At 44.5% G+C, this 12,133-nt stretch overlaps 2 protein-coding genes across 3 annotated transcripts in view; both read left to right on the forward strand.

The window, feature by feature from the left end:
* Window positions 1-12,133, forward strand: part of LOC144987176 (uncharacterized) — a 427,194-nt gene that overhangs the window by 38,894 nt on the left and 376,167 nt on the right. The gene's annotated exons all lie outside the window — the stretch shown is intronic.
* Window positions 1-12,133, forward strand: part of LOC144986819 (NLR family CARD domain-containing protein 3-like) — a 61,165-nt gene that overhangs the window by 13,726 nt on the left and 35,306 nt on the right. Inside the window, exon 3 of one of the 2 annotated variants that reach the window (XM_078935067.1) lies at window positions 5,436-5,540. In XM_078935067.1, the coding sequence (XP_078791193.1) occupies window positions 5,436-5,540 (105 nt within the window). Of the gene's footprint in view, window positions 1-5,433; window positions 5,541-12,133 lie in introns of those variants that run through there. The other variant, XM_078935072.1, reaches the window with a different exon arrangement.

Raw genomic sequence — 12,133 nt, forward strand, 5'->3', positions numbered from 1 at the left:
ATGACAAATGTTTTTAACAGGGACATTTGAATAAATTAAATTCGAGTTGTCTTAAAGTCACTCAAAACTGGTAAGGACAACCAGCTTGGCCACAGGTCTCACCAGTTTCTTGCCTTTGTAAGAAATCTCTGCAGTGTGGATTCTTCCATCAGCTTGGAATACGTGTCACTTTGGCGACAGGCCACAATCCTAAAGGAAGTTGGGGGTACATTAACAGTACGACTGTTCCTTCTTCCAGACACTGAGTGTCCCTTTGCCACTTATTCCGTAACTGTGAGTCAGGAAGGTAGTTCCTTATCAATGAAGACCAAAATTGATCCACTAATACCTGGCTGTGTCTCCACCTCCTCCCGTCCCAGTAAGCCAGTGTCTGCATAAACAGCTCGTGGTAAAGAAGCATCAACAGGAGGTTTGGTGTAACTGGATCAGGGTCTGGAGTACCAGATGATGCATAGCCAATGGGTTTAGAGTTTAAAATTCTTAAAATAATTCTTCCGGTAGGGTCTAGCTTCCCGCTGCTACCTTGAAAGCCGCTTTAACAGATTTAATTTATTTTTTACACACACTTCCGAAATGAGGGGCGTTTGGAGGATTGAACTGGAAATTAATCTGGTATTCACCCAGCTGTTCTTTTAGGTGCAAATTCATGGCTGCAAAGGCTTCTCTTAACTCCTTGTCTCCCCCTTTAAAGTTAGTGCCACAGTCAGAAAGGAGTTCATGGGGACGGCCTCGGCGCGCGATTAAATGTCTGGTTGCCAAGAGGAAGCTGTCAGTATCAAGACTGTGTAAGAGTTCAATATGAGTACATCTAGTAGTCATACATTTGAACAAAACACCCATCTCACTCCACATGACGTCCAAGCTTGATTTGTAGTGGTCCAAAACAGTCCACACCAGTGGACCAAAAACGGGGTTTCCATAGACGTTATCAAGAGGGTGGTAGGTCAGCCATTTCAGGGATGACAGGTTTGGCTCGCCACTTTCTACAGTCAGTACATAACCACTGATGTCTTCTGACAGCTTGTCTACCTCGAAGGACCCAATATGCTCAACGTATTTCTGCACATACTCTATCAGGCCCAGGATGTAAAAGACGCTGGTCATAATCCTTAATGAGCAGTTGTGTTAGAGGATGCTTAGGATCCAGTACAATTGGGTGAATTGCATCAGGTTCGAGGTTGTTATTTTGTCTCAGCCTGCCACCCACTCTTATTATTTCACATTCATCATCAAACTCAGGGGACAAAGGTAGGAGACGACTGTGATCAGAGATTAGATCTCAAGGTTTCCTGGGTGGCATCTGAGCTGACCAGCTGTTGTAGTCACAAGGTTCTGGAAGATTAGGTAACTTGGTGGGTTGAATTAGGCCACAATATAAAGGTTTCCTCAATTCTGAGGAAAAGTCCTGTGCTGTGGTAGGAAATACAGGCCGCTGGTTTGGGTCAGAGTAAAGAAATTCAGGACCTCTGTGCCATCGATGAGTGACATTAAGAGCTTTCAATGGCTTACATCTAGTAATATCATCTGCTGGGTTCTGTTTTGAATCAACATATATCCAGTCCTCAGCTGACGTCAGCTCAAGTAACTCCACAATTCGGTTAGCCATAAAGACTTTGAACCTGCAAGACTCAGAACAAAGCCAGGTTAATACAACAGTTGAGTCAGACCACAGATAAATCTTGTCAATAGTGATTGTGAGCTCAAAATTTAATTCAATTCAATTCAATTTTATTTGTATAGCCCAAATTCACAACAACAGTCGTCTCAATGGGCTTCATTTAGGTAATTGAAAAAGTGAAACATAAAATCAAAAGGATCTTGAATACATAGCGTTCAATAGGAAAATATTAAAATGAACTAACAAACTGACTAAGCTAAACTGGCTTACCTGCCCTTAGATCCCCCTCTTCGCGCTAAGGAAAAACTCCTATAAAAACAGATTCCGGAAAAAATGTGCTTCAGTCATAGTTGCTGATGGTTCCAAACGATGTATAGTTAGTGGTTTAGAGGAGCTACTCGAGATGTAGCCATCACAAAGGAAACATCAACTTTGTTGTAGTGGTTTATCATCCTAAGGTAGGCTACTGAGCCATAAGCCCCCTCAGAGGCATCACAGAAAATAAGTAGCTCTCTCCTTTTAACATAGTATTGTGAAGCCAACACTTTGTACACATTTCTCATGGTCAAGGTTTGATAGGAAATGGGCCTGTGCTTATAACCCAGGGTGTCAAGACCACAATTCCATCTTAATCCTAGCGCTCCCTCAATTGGGCCTGCACTAGTTTTATTCAACCAGTGTTCTACACTGCGAGATCTAGCCTCTCTTGGTAAATGATCAACAACAGATGAAAAGTTGCTACCCCATTGTCTTATGTCAAATCCACTGGAGGACAACAAAGTCTTCGTCTTCAGTTCCGTTTTGTTTCATCTGGGCAAGAGAGGGATGTTAGGCAGTTGTCAACATAAAATGATCTTAAAACAGTCTCTACTACATCCTCATCCCCTTCACTGTGATCTTTCACGTGTCTCTGGAGGGCATGTGTGGCACAACAAGGGCTACATGTTGTACCAAATGACAGGACTTGCCATTCAAAAGTAGTTGGAGGTTCCTTTCACTTCATGTCATGCCACAGGAATCTAAGAAGGGGTTTGTCCTCAGGTAAGACCCTCACTTGGTTAAACATTCCTTTAATATCACCACTTATGACCACTTTATGCTGATAAAAGCAGAGGAGGACGCCAATCAATGATGGCCTTAAAGTTGGACCTGGAAGTAACTGGTCATTCAGTGCTTGGCCTTGATAGGTAAAGGAACAATTAAATACAACACAAGGTTTACCATTATGTTCCACTAGGTGATGAGGGATATACCATGACTCCTCTAATTCTGAAACTTGCTCTGGGCTGAGTTTTGCTATGTAACCAGCCTTGCTCAGTTTGCTGATCTCTGTATTATACGTCACAGCCAATTCAGGGGTTTTCTTTAGCTTGCGTTCAGATCTCCGAAGAAGGGGCATCACTGATTCCAATGATACTTTCAACTTTGGGGCATCTTTCTTCCTCAATAACCCTCATGGTTTTTGTTTGTAACAGATCCATTGCCTCCTGGTCCTGCTTTGACCTAGTGTGCGGCCTCTCATTTCTGAATGAAAGTGTATCGACCTGCCATAACTGCTCAACATGTCTCTTTAATTCCGTAAAGGGGTTTTCTTGTCAGGTAAATAGACACTGGATAGAATCAGACTCGCATGTAAAAGTAGGTCCTTGCAGTGCCCATCCTAATCTGGTGTTTACAGCTGCTGGAGATCCCTTTGGACCATACCTGACCTGTTCAGTTGGTGTGATGACAATTGGATTATCTAATCCGATATGGGGTTGAACCTTAGAAACGGAGTTCACGGGAATACCATGCAGGTATGAGTAGCGTTGCTTCAGTTTATCTACCAGGTAACTCTCTTCAACTAGCATTATATTATCTGTTGTGAATGCACCTTCTAATTGAGAACCTTTTCTCTGGGTTTGAAGCAGCTGAAATCTTAAGGTTTACAGCTTCCCCTTCTAGTATTTCAGTTTGCCGTCTCACTGTACATAACTTAACATTTTCTGGTTCTCCCTTCAACCCAAGATACTTAGCTGCACCTGGCAACAACATAGTACGCTCAGATCCATCATCTAAAATGGCATATGTGTCGAAGGTTCGATCCTGATTACTCAATCTCACTTTCACTACTTTGAGTAATACTTTGGGGAATAGGCTCTGTGGATTCACAGAGCTCTCAATGTTTGAGCCCGGTTTGTGTCATGCAATATTCCTAGATGTTGGCCATTACACTTAGGACATGGCTTTCTCAAAGTACAATCTACTGCTTTATGGGTTCTACCAAACTTTCAACATCTATTCTGCTCCTTTAACCATTTTTTTACTTCATCTGCACTCAAACTTTTCAAATTATGACAGTTTGTGAGATTGTGTGTTGTAGATCTACAATATACACATTGAAACCTTATTTGCTGTTGAGATTCCCTTTCCTGAGTGGGATACACACCTGAAACCTGTCCATCAGCTCCATTAAGAATGTTCGCAAGTGCCGTCTTATGTCTTTGGCTCACTTCCTTTCTATGCATTTGAGGTACAACATGCAAGGTACTCGTTTGTGATACAACAGCCTGACATTCAGCTTCAACTTCAAGCAATGCAGCAAAATCTACCAAATTATAATGAACAACAGGCATCGTTGAACGAGCATGCCGAACAAAGTTGGAAACTATCTCTGTAGGGAGCTTAATTGACAGTCGTTGTACGTGTGAAGCGCATGCCAACTCTGCATTACCTTCTCCTGTTCCAAGAGACTGTAACAGAACAACCAATGACCTCACTCTAACAGCAAATTTCGGAAATCCTTCTGCATCTCCACAAGCAACCCTAGGAAGACTCAAAATAGTTTGAATCTCTTTCAGGGCTAATTGATGTGGTTGGCCAAACTGTTGCTCCAAAGTGACGAAAGCTCTCCAAAGTGACTAAAGCTCTGGTATACCAGCTGTCCCCAACTTACTTACTTTTTATAATTGTTGAGTGTGAGTGTAATTGAGACTTGTTTGTTATTGTTGTGCTGCTGCCTCTTGGCCAGGTCGTTCTTGCATAACCTTTGATCTCAATGAGTTTTTTTAATCCTGATTAAATAAAGGTGAATAATAAACAGTCAGTGCTACTTTTTATATGGGCGACATGGGCGGTCGTCCAGGGCAGCATTTTCCAGGGGGTGCACTTCGTATAACATTGTAGTAATGCTGTGATCAAGGAAGCAACAGAGCGATTGAGGAGGCACTTTGGGCTTTGACATGCCTAGTGTTGTACATCGCACCCACCTCATCACCCTCTCCCCTCCCCACACTTATGTTGCAAAAAAAAGACCTAAACACAACAAGATGAAATCACTATGGGTGAAACAACGTAAAACTGCCACATGAAATGGCACATAAGCAAAAGAAAAACCCCTGATCAACGCTATTTTTACCAGAACAGGCAACATTGTATTCCACAATCTCCTGCTCTGCCAGCTCCGACAGCAGACCCAACGTGTTCGTGACCACCACTACGTCTGAAGGTTTCATTTTAAATGTTACATGGTGCCCTCTGCTGCACAACACCTGATGACTTTGAAAACAATCTTGTTTTTCAAAATAAGACAGAATCATCTAAAAACTATTTTTACATTAAAGATTTGGGTTTTTGTCCAAAAACAAACAGATGATTACAGTGACAATACCTGCATGCGGTGTCACACAGTTGTCAGAAGGGGGTGTTTTAACAGATGGACTCACTGCAGATCAGCCTGTTCATGTTCTGGGTTCAATAGTTCAACATCGAAGATAATCTGATGAACCTCCAGGACACAAGAAATGAGTTTCTAATAAAACAAATGTTTTTCCATCAGGATTCTACAGAAACCTGGATCTGAATCCAGCTGTGTGTCCTTCAGGAGTGACAGGTCAAAGGGTCTGAATCCTAACTTCAAAGGCATCCGTTCAGGAGTGGAACAGTAAGTGTTTGTCAGAGTTAAAGGAGTTAAACATTTCTGAAAGTGAATTCAACATTTAATCCTTTCATGCCTGACATTATTTCTAATTATATAAAAATATATTTCAGTGTTTTTCCATTCAAGGTGATGCTAAATCAAGTGGAGTCCTGAATCTTTGGGGTAATTTGTGAATCAGTCACATATGGCATGAAAGGGTTAAATTATAAAGGTTTGAGTGTAACTGTTACTGATCTGCTAGTTAACATCAATAAGCAGAGCTAAATTGCTTTTGTCTGTGCAATGAGGTTCAAAGGTTGTAAAAAAATGTTATTGAACAGAACAAAAACAAGATTCAAACTCTTGTAGAGGACCTTAACCCAAAATCTACATGGCTCTAAGGAGAATAAAACAAGAAGACAACAACTCTAGACGTGGACAAAATAGTTGGTCTCCTTCGGTTAATGAAAGTAAAGGTCACAAAGGTCAAAGAAATAATTAGAATGAGACAGAAGTCATAATAAATTTTAAATTCCTTTTTTTCTTTTTTAACTTGTCCTGTCCAACAGCTGGGCAGACAGATGAGAACTGAAGGCCTCTTGCGTTGGACAGATTATATTTTAACAACAGGGGTAAGACTCTTCTGACAAACCAGAGGTATGTCTGAATAGACCCCTTTTGTAATCGAGGCCGAACTTTATTCATTTGAATCATATTTGAAATTTTTTTGTGTTGAACCGGACGGATAAGGAAGGAAGGGAGGAAGAAAGAGGGATATTAGAGAGGGGGGGTGGGAGGGTGGTTATAGAAAGGGGGGGTGGTGGACCATGAAGCAGCATAAAGCAACGAGTTCCTGGATGGTTAAACTCATAACAGATGTAAATACATGTAATGTAAATAGATGCAATACAAGTCTATATAAGGCCTGTCCACACACACACTCAAATATTATAAACACACCTCTTGGCTCCAAAAATGTTCCCTTGTCAACATGTACACAATACAAATATCACTCACACACGCATACTTATGCCTTCAAACCAACTAGTGTAAAATATTTCATTCAAAATTTCTATGAATGAGCTGTAAGCTATGTTTACATCTGACTCTTAAATAGAATCCCAGTTGTACAAGGTTAGGTCCTTCCTTACATTTTTTGAAACTGGTCAGATTTAATCCTACAGTATGTGACATCATTTTGATTGCTTAATTTATATCTGAAATCACATCCCATAAAGATGGGAAGATTATCACTAATGTCATTTAGTAATACACCGCCAACCATTTTATTATCAAAAATAGTTGAATAAAATTATCAATTAAAGTAGCACTGTATTGGTACTTGATTGGCATAAACAAACCATTGTTTATTCCCCTCCGGGAATTGAACTCTGGATTCCTGCAATGTAGCCCTTTACCTTACCAACCGAGCTACCCAGCAGTCTCCAAATTAGACAAGTAATCCTTAATATTTTCTAAATTACAATATAGACTCTTACTATTAAAGTGAATTATTGATAACTTGTCGTCCAACGATATTGTTTGTTTAAATGTATTGTCAGTAATATAGGCGCATTTATTGGTATTTTTCAAAATTTTACTTTATGGATCTATGTCATTCATCCTGTTTTGGTGTTTGTTATCAATCAACTGGAGAAAATCTAGATCCTCATTAGAAAAATCTTCTGATGAGGAAGAATTGTCACTGATGTTATGCACAGCCATTGTTTCACTCAGAAACATGAATACGGGAAGAGTTGGTGAGCGGTCAGAGAGCAAGGGCCACATACCTCAGTTCCCCTCTCAGTTCCAACCAGCCTTCCTCTCGTTTAGGCGGCGAGGATTACGTGGGCCAAATTCTGTGAAGCGTTCAGTCAAGAAACAAGGAGAAAGAAGCTGGAAAAGCTCAAAAACGCATCTCTGAGGCTTATTTTAGGATTAGGATGGCGGCGCGTACGGACGCAGCGGCTTCTCTCTCTCCAGTTAAAACGGCGTTTTCTTGTTTTTGTAAATCGGAATGTTATTGTTTTTGTAAATTTCCTTCGCTCCGTTTGGGAGCTATCCGGACATACAACCGTGAGTTTCTGCTCTTCATCAAGCAAACTACGAATTTGCAGCTAAACGTCGCGGACCTCAATGCACTGAGGGACGCGGGTTTGCTCCGGAGGCCTGAACAATCACCGTCCCCCATGACTGCACCTCCCTCGCACTGGACGCGCCACAAGCGGCGGGCGAGGAAACAGAAGAGGGGTAAACGCGGCGGCATTCGAGCTAGGCTAGCGGCTAACCCGTTCAAGCCAGCCATCCCCTCCATCATTCTGGCAAATGTTCGCTCTCTGGACAACAAGCTGGACCACATTCGTCTACTGCGCTCCACTCGAAGGTGGGCTAAGGACTGCTGTGTTTTTGTTTTCACTGAAACTTGGCTGAATAACAGCATCACGGACAATGCTATTCAACTCGACCAGCTAACATGCTACCGAGCGGACAGGCTGCTCGCGGGGAAAAAGCGAGGCGGCGGTCTCTGTGTTTACATCAACAACTCTTATTGCCGCGACGCTGTTGTGGTCGCCACACAATGCTCAGATCTGCTGGAGTTTATGATCATAAAGTGTCGACCGTTCTACCTTCCGAGGGAATATACTACAATACTGCTTGTTGCAGTATATTTCACCCCCAGCGCCAACAACGACAGCAGGAAGGAGGCACTGCATGACCTGCACCTACAGATCAGCGAGCAGCAGACTGCACACCCAGACGCATTTCTCATCATGGCTGGGGATTTTAATCACGCAGACCCCAAAAGTGTGTTCCAAAAACTTTATCAACACATTAGCTTTCCAACACGTGGAGACAATATACTGGACTGTGTTTACACCTCACAGAGAGGAGCCTACAAAGCCCTCCCCCTCCCCCACCTTGGATCTTCAGACCACATCACTGTGATGCTAATGCCTGCACACAGACCCCTAGGAAAAGTGGCCAGACCGGTTAGGAAAAGCATACGGGTGTGGCCAGAGGGGTCCTCAGAGGCTCTCCAGGACTGTTTCAGCTCCACAGACTGGAACATGTTCAAGCAGGCCGCAACAAACAACAACACCACAGACCTCCAGGAGTACTCAGAGACTGTTAGTGCCTACATCGCCAAGTGTGTTGATGATGTCACAGTAACTAAGACCATCACAGTCCGGGCAAATCAGAAGCCGTGGCTAACAGGAGAGGTCTACAGACTCCTGAAGGTCCGTAATGCTGCCTTCAGAGCTGGAGATGAGGTGGCCTTGAGGACAGCTAGGGCCAACCTGACCCGCGGCATCAGAGAAGCCAAGAGACAATATTCCAGGAGGATCGCCCATCACTTCAGCGACAGCAGAGACACCCAGAGCCTGTGGCGTAGACTTCGGACCATCACAGACTACAAACCTCCCCCACAGACATGTGACAGCTCCATCACCCTGCTGAACGATCTGAACTCCTTCTACGCTCGCTTTGAGGCAGCGAACAGCACAACGGCCCAGAAAACTCCACCCTCTCCTGGTGACCAGGAGTTGTCGCTGTCTTCAGACAGCGTAAGGAGATCCCTCAGCAGGATCAATCCACGGAAAGCCCCAGGACCAGACAACATCCCTGGTCGGGTGCTGAGAGACTGTGCGGGTGAGCTGGCTGATGTCTTCACAGACATCTTCAACATCTCTCTGAGTCAGGCTGTCATCCCCACATGTTTCAAAGCGACCACCATCATACCCGTCCCAAAAAAGCCATCTCCCTCCTGCCTTAATGACTACCGTCCGGTTGCCCTGACCCCCATCATCATGAAGAGCTTCGAACGGCTAGTCATGCGGCACATCAAGTCTGCCCTGCCCCCCTCCCTGGACCCATTTCAGTTTGCTTATCGGTCCAACCGCTCAACAGAGGACGCCATCTCAACTGCTCTGCACTCCGCACTCACCCACCTGGAGAATAAGGACTCATATGTCAGGATGCTGTTCATTGACTTCAGCTCAGCATTCAACACCATCATCCCCCAGCAGCTCACTCACAAACTGGCTCAGCTGGGGCTCAACACACCTCTGTGCAACTGGCTGCTAGACTTCCTGACGGGGAGACCACAAGCAGTGCGAGTCGGCAGCAACACATCCAGTACTATCATGATGAACACAGGGGCTCCCCAGGGATGTGTGCTGAGCCCCCTCCTCTTTACCCTGCTGACCCACGACTGCGCCCCGACACACAGCTCCAACATTTACGTAAAATTTGCAGACGACACCACAGTGGTGGGTCTCATCAGGAGCGGCGATGAGACAAACTACAGGAGTGAGGTGAGCCACCAGGCTGGTTGGTGCAGAGACCATAATCTCCTCCTGAACGTGGAGAAGACGAAGGAGATGGTGGTGGATTTCAGGAGAGCGCACACTCAGCATGCTCCTCTGACCATCAACAACACTACGGTGGAAAGAGTGAGCAGCACTAAGTTCCTGGGTGTGCACATCACAGAAAACCTCTCCTGGTCCGAGAACATGGCATCACTAGCTGGGAAATCACAGCAGCGTCTCCACTTCCTCCGTAAACTCAAGAAAGCAAAAGTCCCTCCCCCCATCATGCACACGTTCTACAGAGGCGCTGTGGAGAGCATCCTCACCAGCTGCATCACGGTGTGGTATGGCGCCTGCAACGCGTCCTGCCGGAAGTCCCTCCAACGCATCGTGAGGGCAGCTGAGAGGATCATCTGTGCCCCCCTCCCCTCCCTCCAGGACATCTACAACACCCGCCTGACCCGAAAAGCCCTCTGCATTGCAGCTGACCCCACCCATCCATCCAACAGCTCCTTCAGTCTGCTTCCATCTGGGAGAAGACTACGCAGTCTTCAGGCCAGGACCAGCAGACTCAGAGACAGTTTTCTCCTCCAGGCTGTCAGGAAGCTGAACTCTCTCACAGCCCTGCCCCCCTCCCCTCCTGCTGTCCTGTTGCCCTCCTGCTCTGCTGAACTCTGACACACATACGTCACCTACCTCATCAGCACTGACTGCACCTTCCACCAGTCCTCTAGTGCCGTTAAAAAACTAAGTAACTGTACTTCAGTCACTTCATTCTCTAGTCACTTTATTCTCTCCTCATTGTTTTACTTTTATTTTTTTTTTTATACTATTTATATTTAGGCCTCTACTACTATTTATAGTTGTTTATTGTGCAATTTGAAGGTGTCTCCCCGTTTAAACTGAAGATGAAGAGAAAACGCAATTTCAATTTCTATGTATGTGTCAACATTGTAGATCTTGACAAATAAAGTTACTTGACTTGACTTGACTTGATACAGTCAAACAAGGACACACTGAACACACAAGACAAAAAAAGTCACACCACACCCACACACCCATTTGAACACTCATGCACACCATAAAGAGATTAAGTTTAAACAAAGATGCTTTCAGGCTCTCCTGGGCTGATGCATATTAAATTAAATTTAGGATATATCAAATAAGATGATGCAAATTAACGGCTCACAATACCTGAGCTCTCATGTAGTCCTGTCTTTGCTAGCTTCAGACAGTTATCCTGTTATTGCTGACGTCAGACGTTGGAAATGCAGAAGTAAACAGATGCAGCATGTCCAAATTCAAGTATCCAGCAAAGTTAATTATCATTAATTAGTATTAATATTATTAGTGACCGGTCCATTGGAATCAATACTGGGTTCTTTGACTCCTCGAATAAATGCTGGTTGGACCCCAGAGTCAGTTTGATGACAACAGGATACAGCAGGGAGGCGTGAAAGCCCAAACCCCAAGCCTGTTCCATGACTGGGTAACATAAGCGCCTTTTATGCCCATAGCATCGCTGTATTCCGGGGTGAAACGATTTTTGTTGCCTTCTATTGTCACCTCCGTCTTCCTGGCACATTGCAAAATACGGCAGGCAGGCAGGCAGGCAGGCAGATCTAAACACTGCGTACAATGTGTAGAAACAAGAAAAAACGACACCATTTAACACAAATAGCACGTATTCAGACAAAAACACAATACATGAGGCTCAGGAGGGTGGGGAAGATGAAGGGAGAGGGGCCCCCCATGAATCTGTCCTTCAGGTGTAGCTACGCGAGCCAGGCACATCCTCCAGACAGCACACAGAGGGAGGTTGGTAGTAGGGAAGCTGAGGTCAAACAGGGTGTGAGTTGCAGTTATTAGCCCTGTGAACAGCTGCTGTAGTCCACTCTGTAGAAGTGGCTTGTTTTGGTAGAGCCAAGTACGGTTGTCCACAGCTCCTTCAGGGAGTCCAATTAGATTAGAATACTTTGGGGTGCCAGCAGGTTGTTTGTTCTGCAGGCTGAGTCTTTGACTGACTCTCCACTTTATGAGGCAAAATTTAATTTGAATGAAAAGTGGATGTATTTAGCCCAGTCTTCCCTCGATCCGGGCAGAAACTCGCTCCAAGGTGGCTTCCATCTTCCGCACAAGTTCAGGGGTCTCAAGCAATCTGCTTAAGTGGGAAAGACAAGCACAGAGCTTTTGATCAGCTTGTGAAAGTTTCTCGTTCTGAGTCTCTCCTCCCCGAAGAATCCTTCCCAGGAGCCTTGACAGATCATGGAGAGCAGAGGATACAGTGCTGGAGGGCAGATCCTCATG

The sequence above is a fragment of the Oryzias latipes genome, chromosome 2 (assembly GCF_053564925.1).
Source record: "Oryzias latipes strain Hd-rR chromosome 2, Olatipes_Hd-rR_3.1".
Lineage (NCBI taxonomy): Eukaryota > Metazoa > Chordata > Actinopteri > Beloniformes > Adrianichthyidae > Oryzias > Oryzias latipes.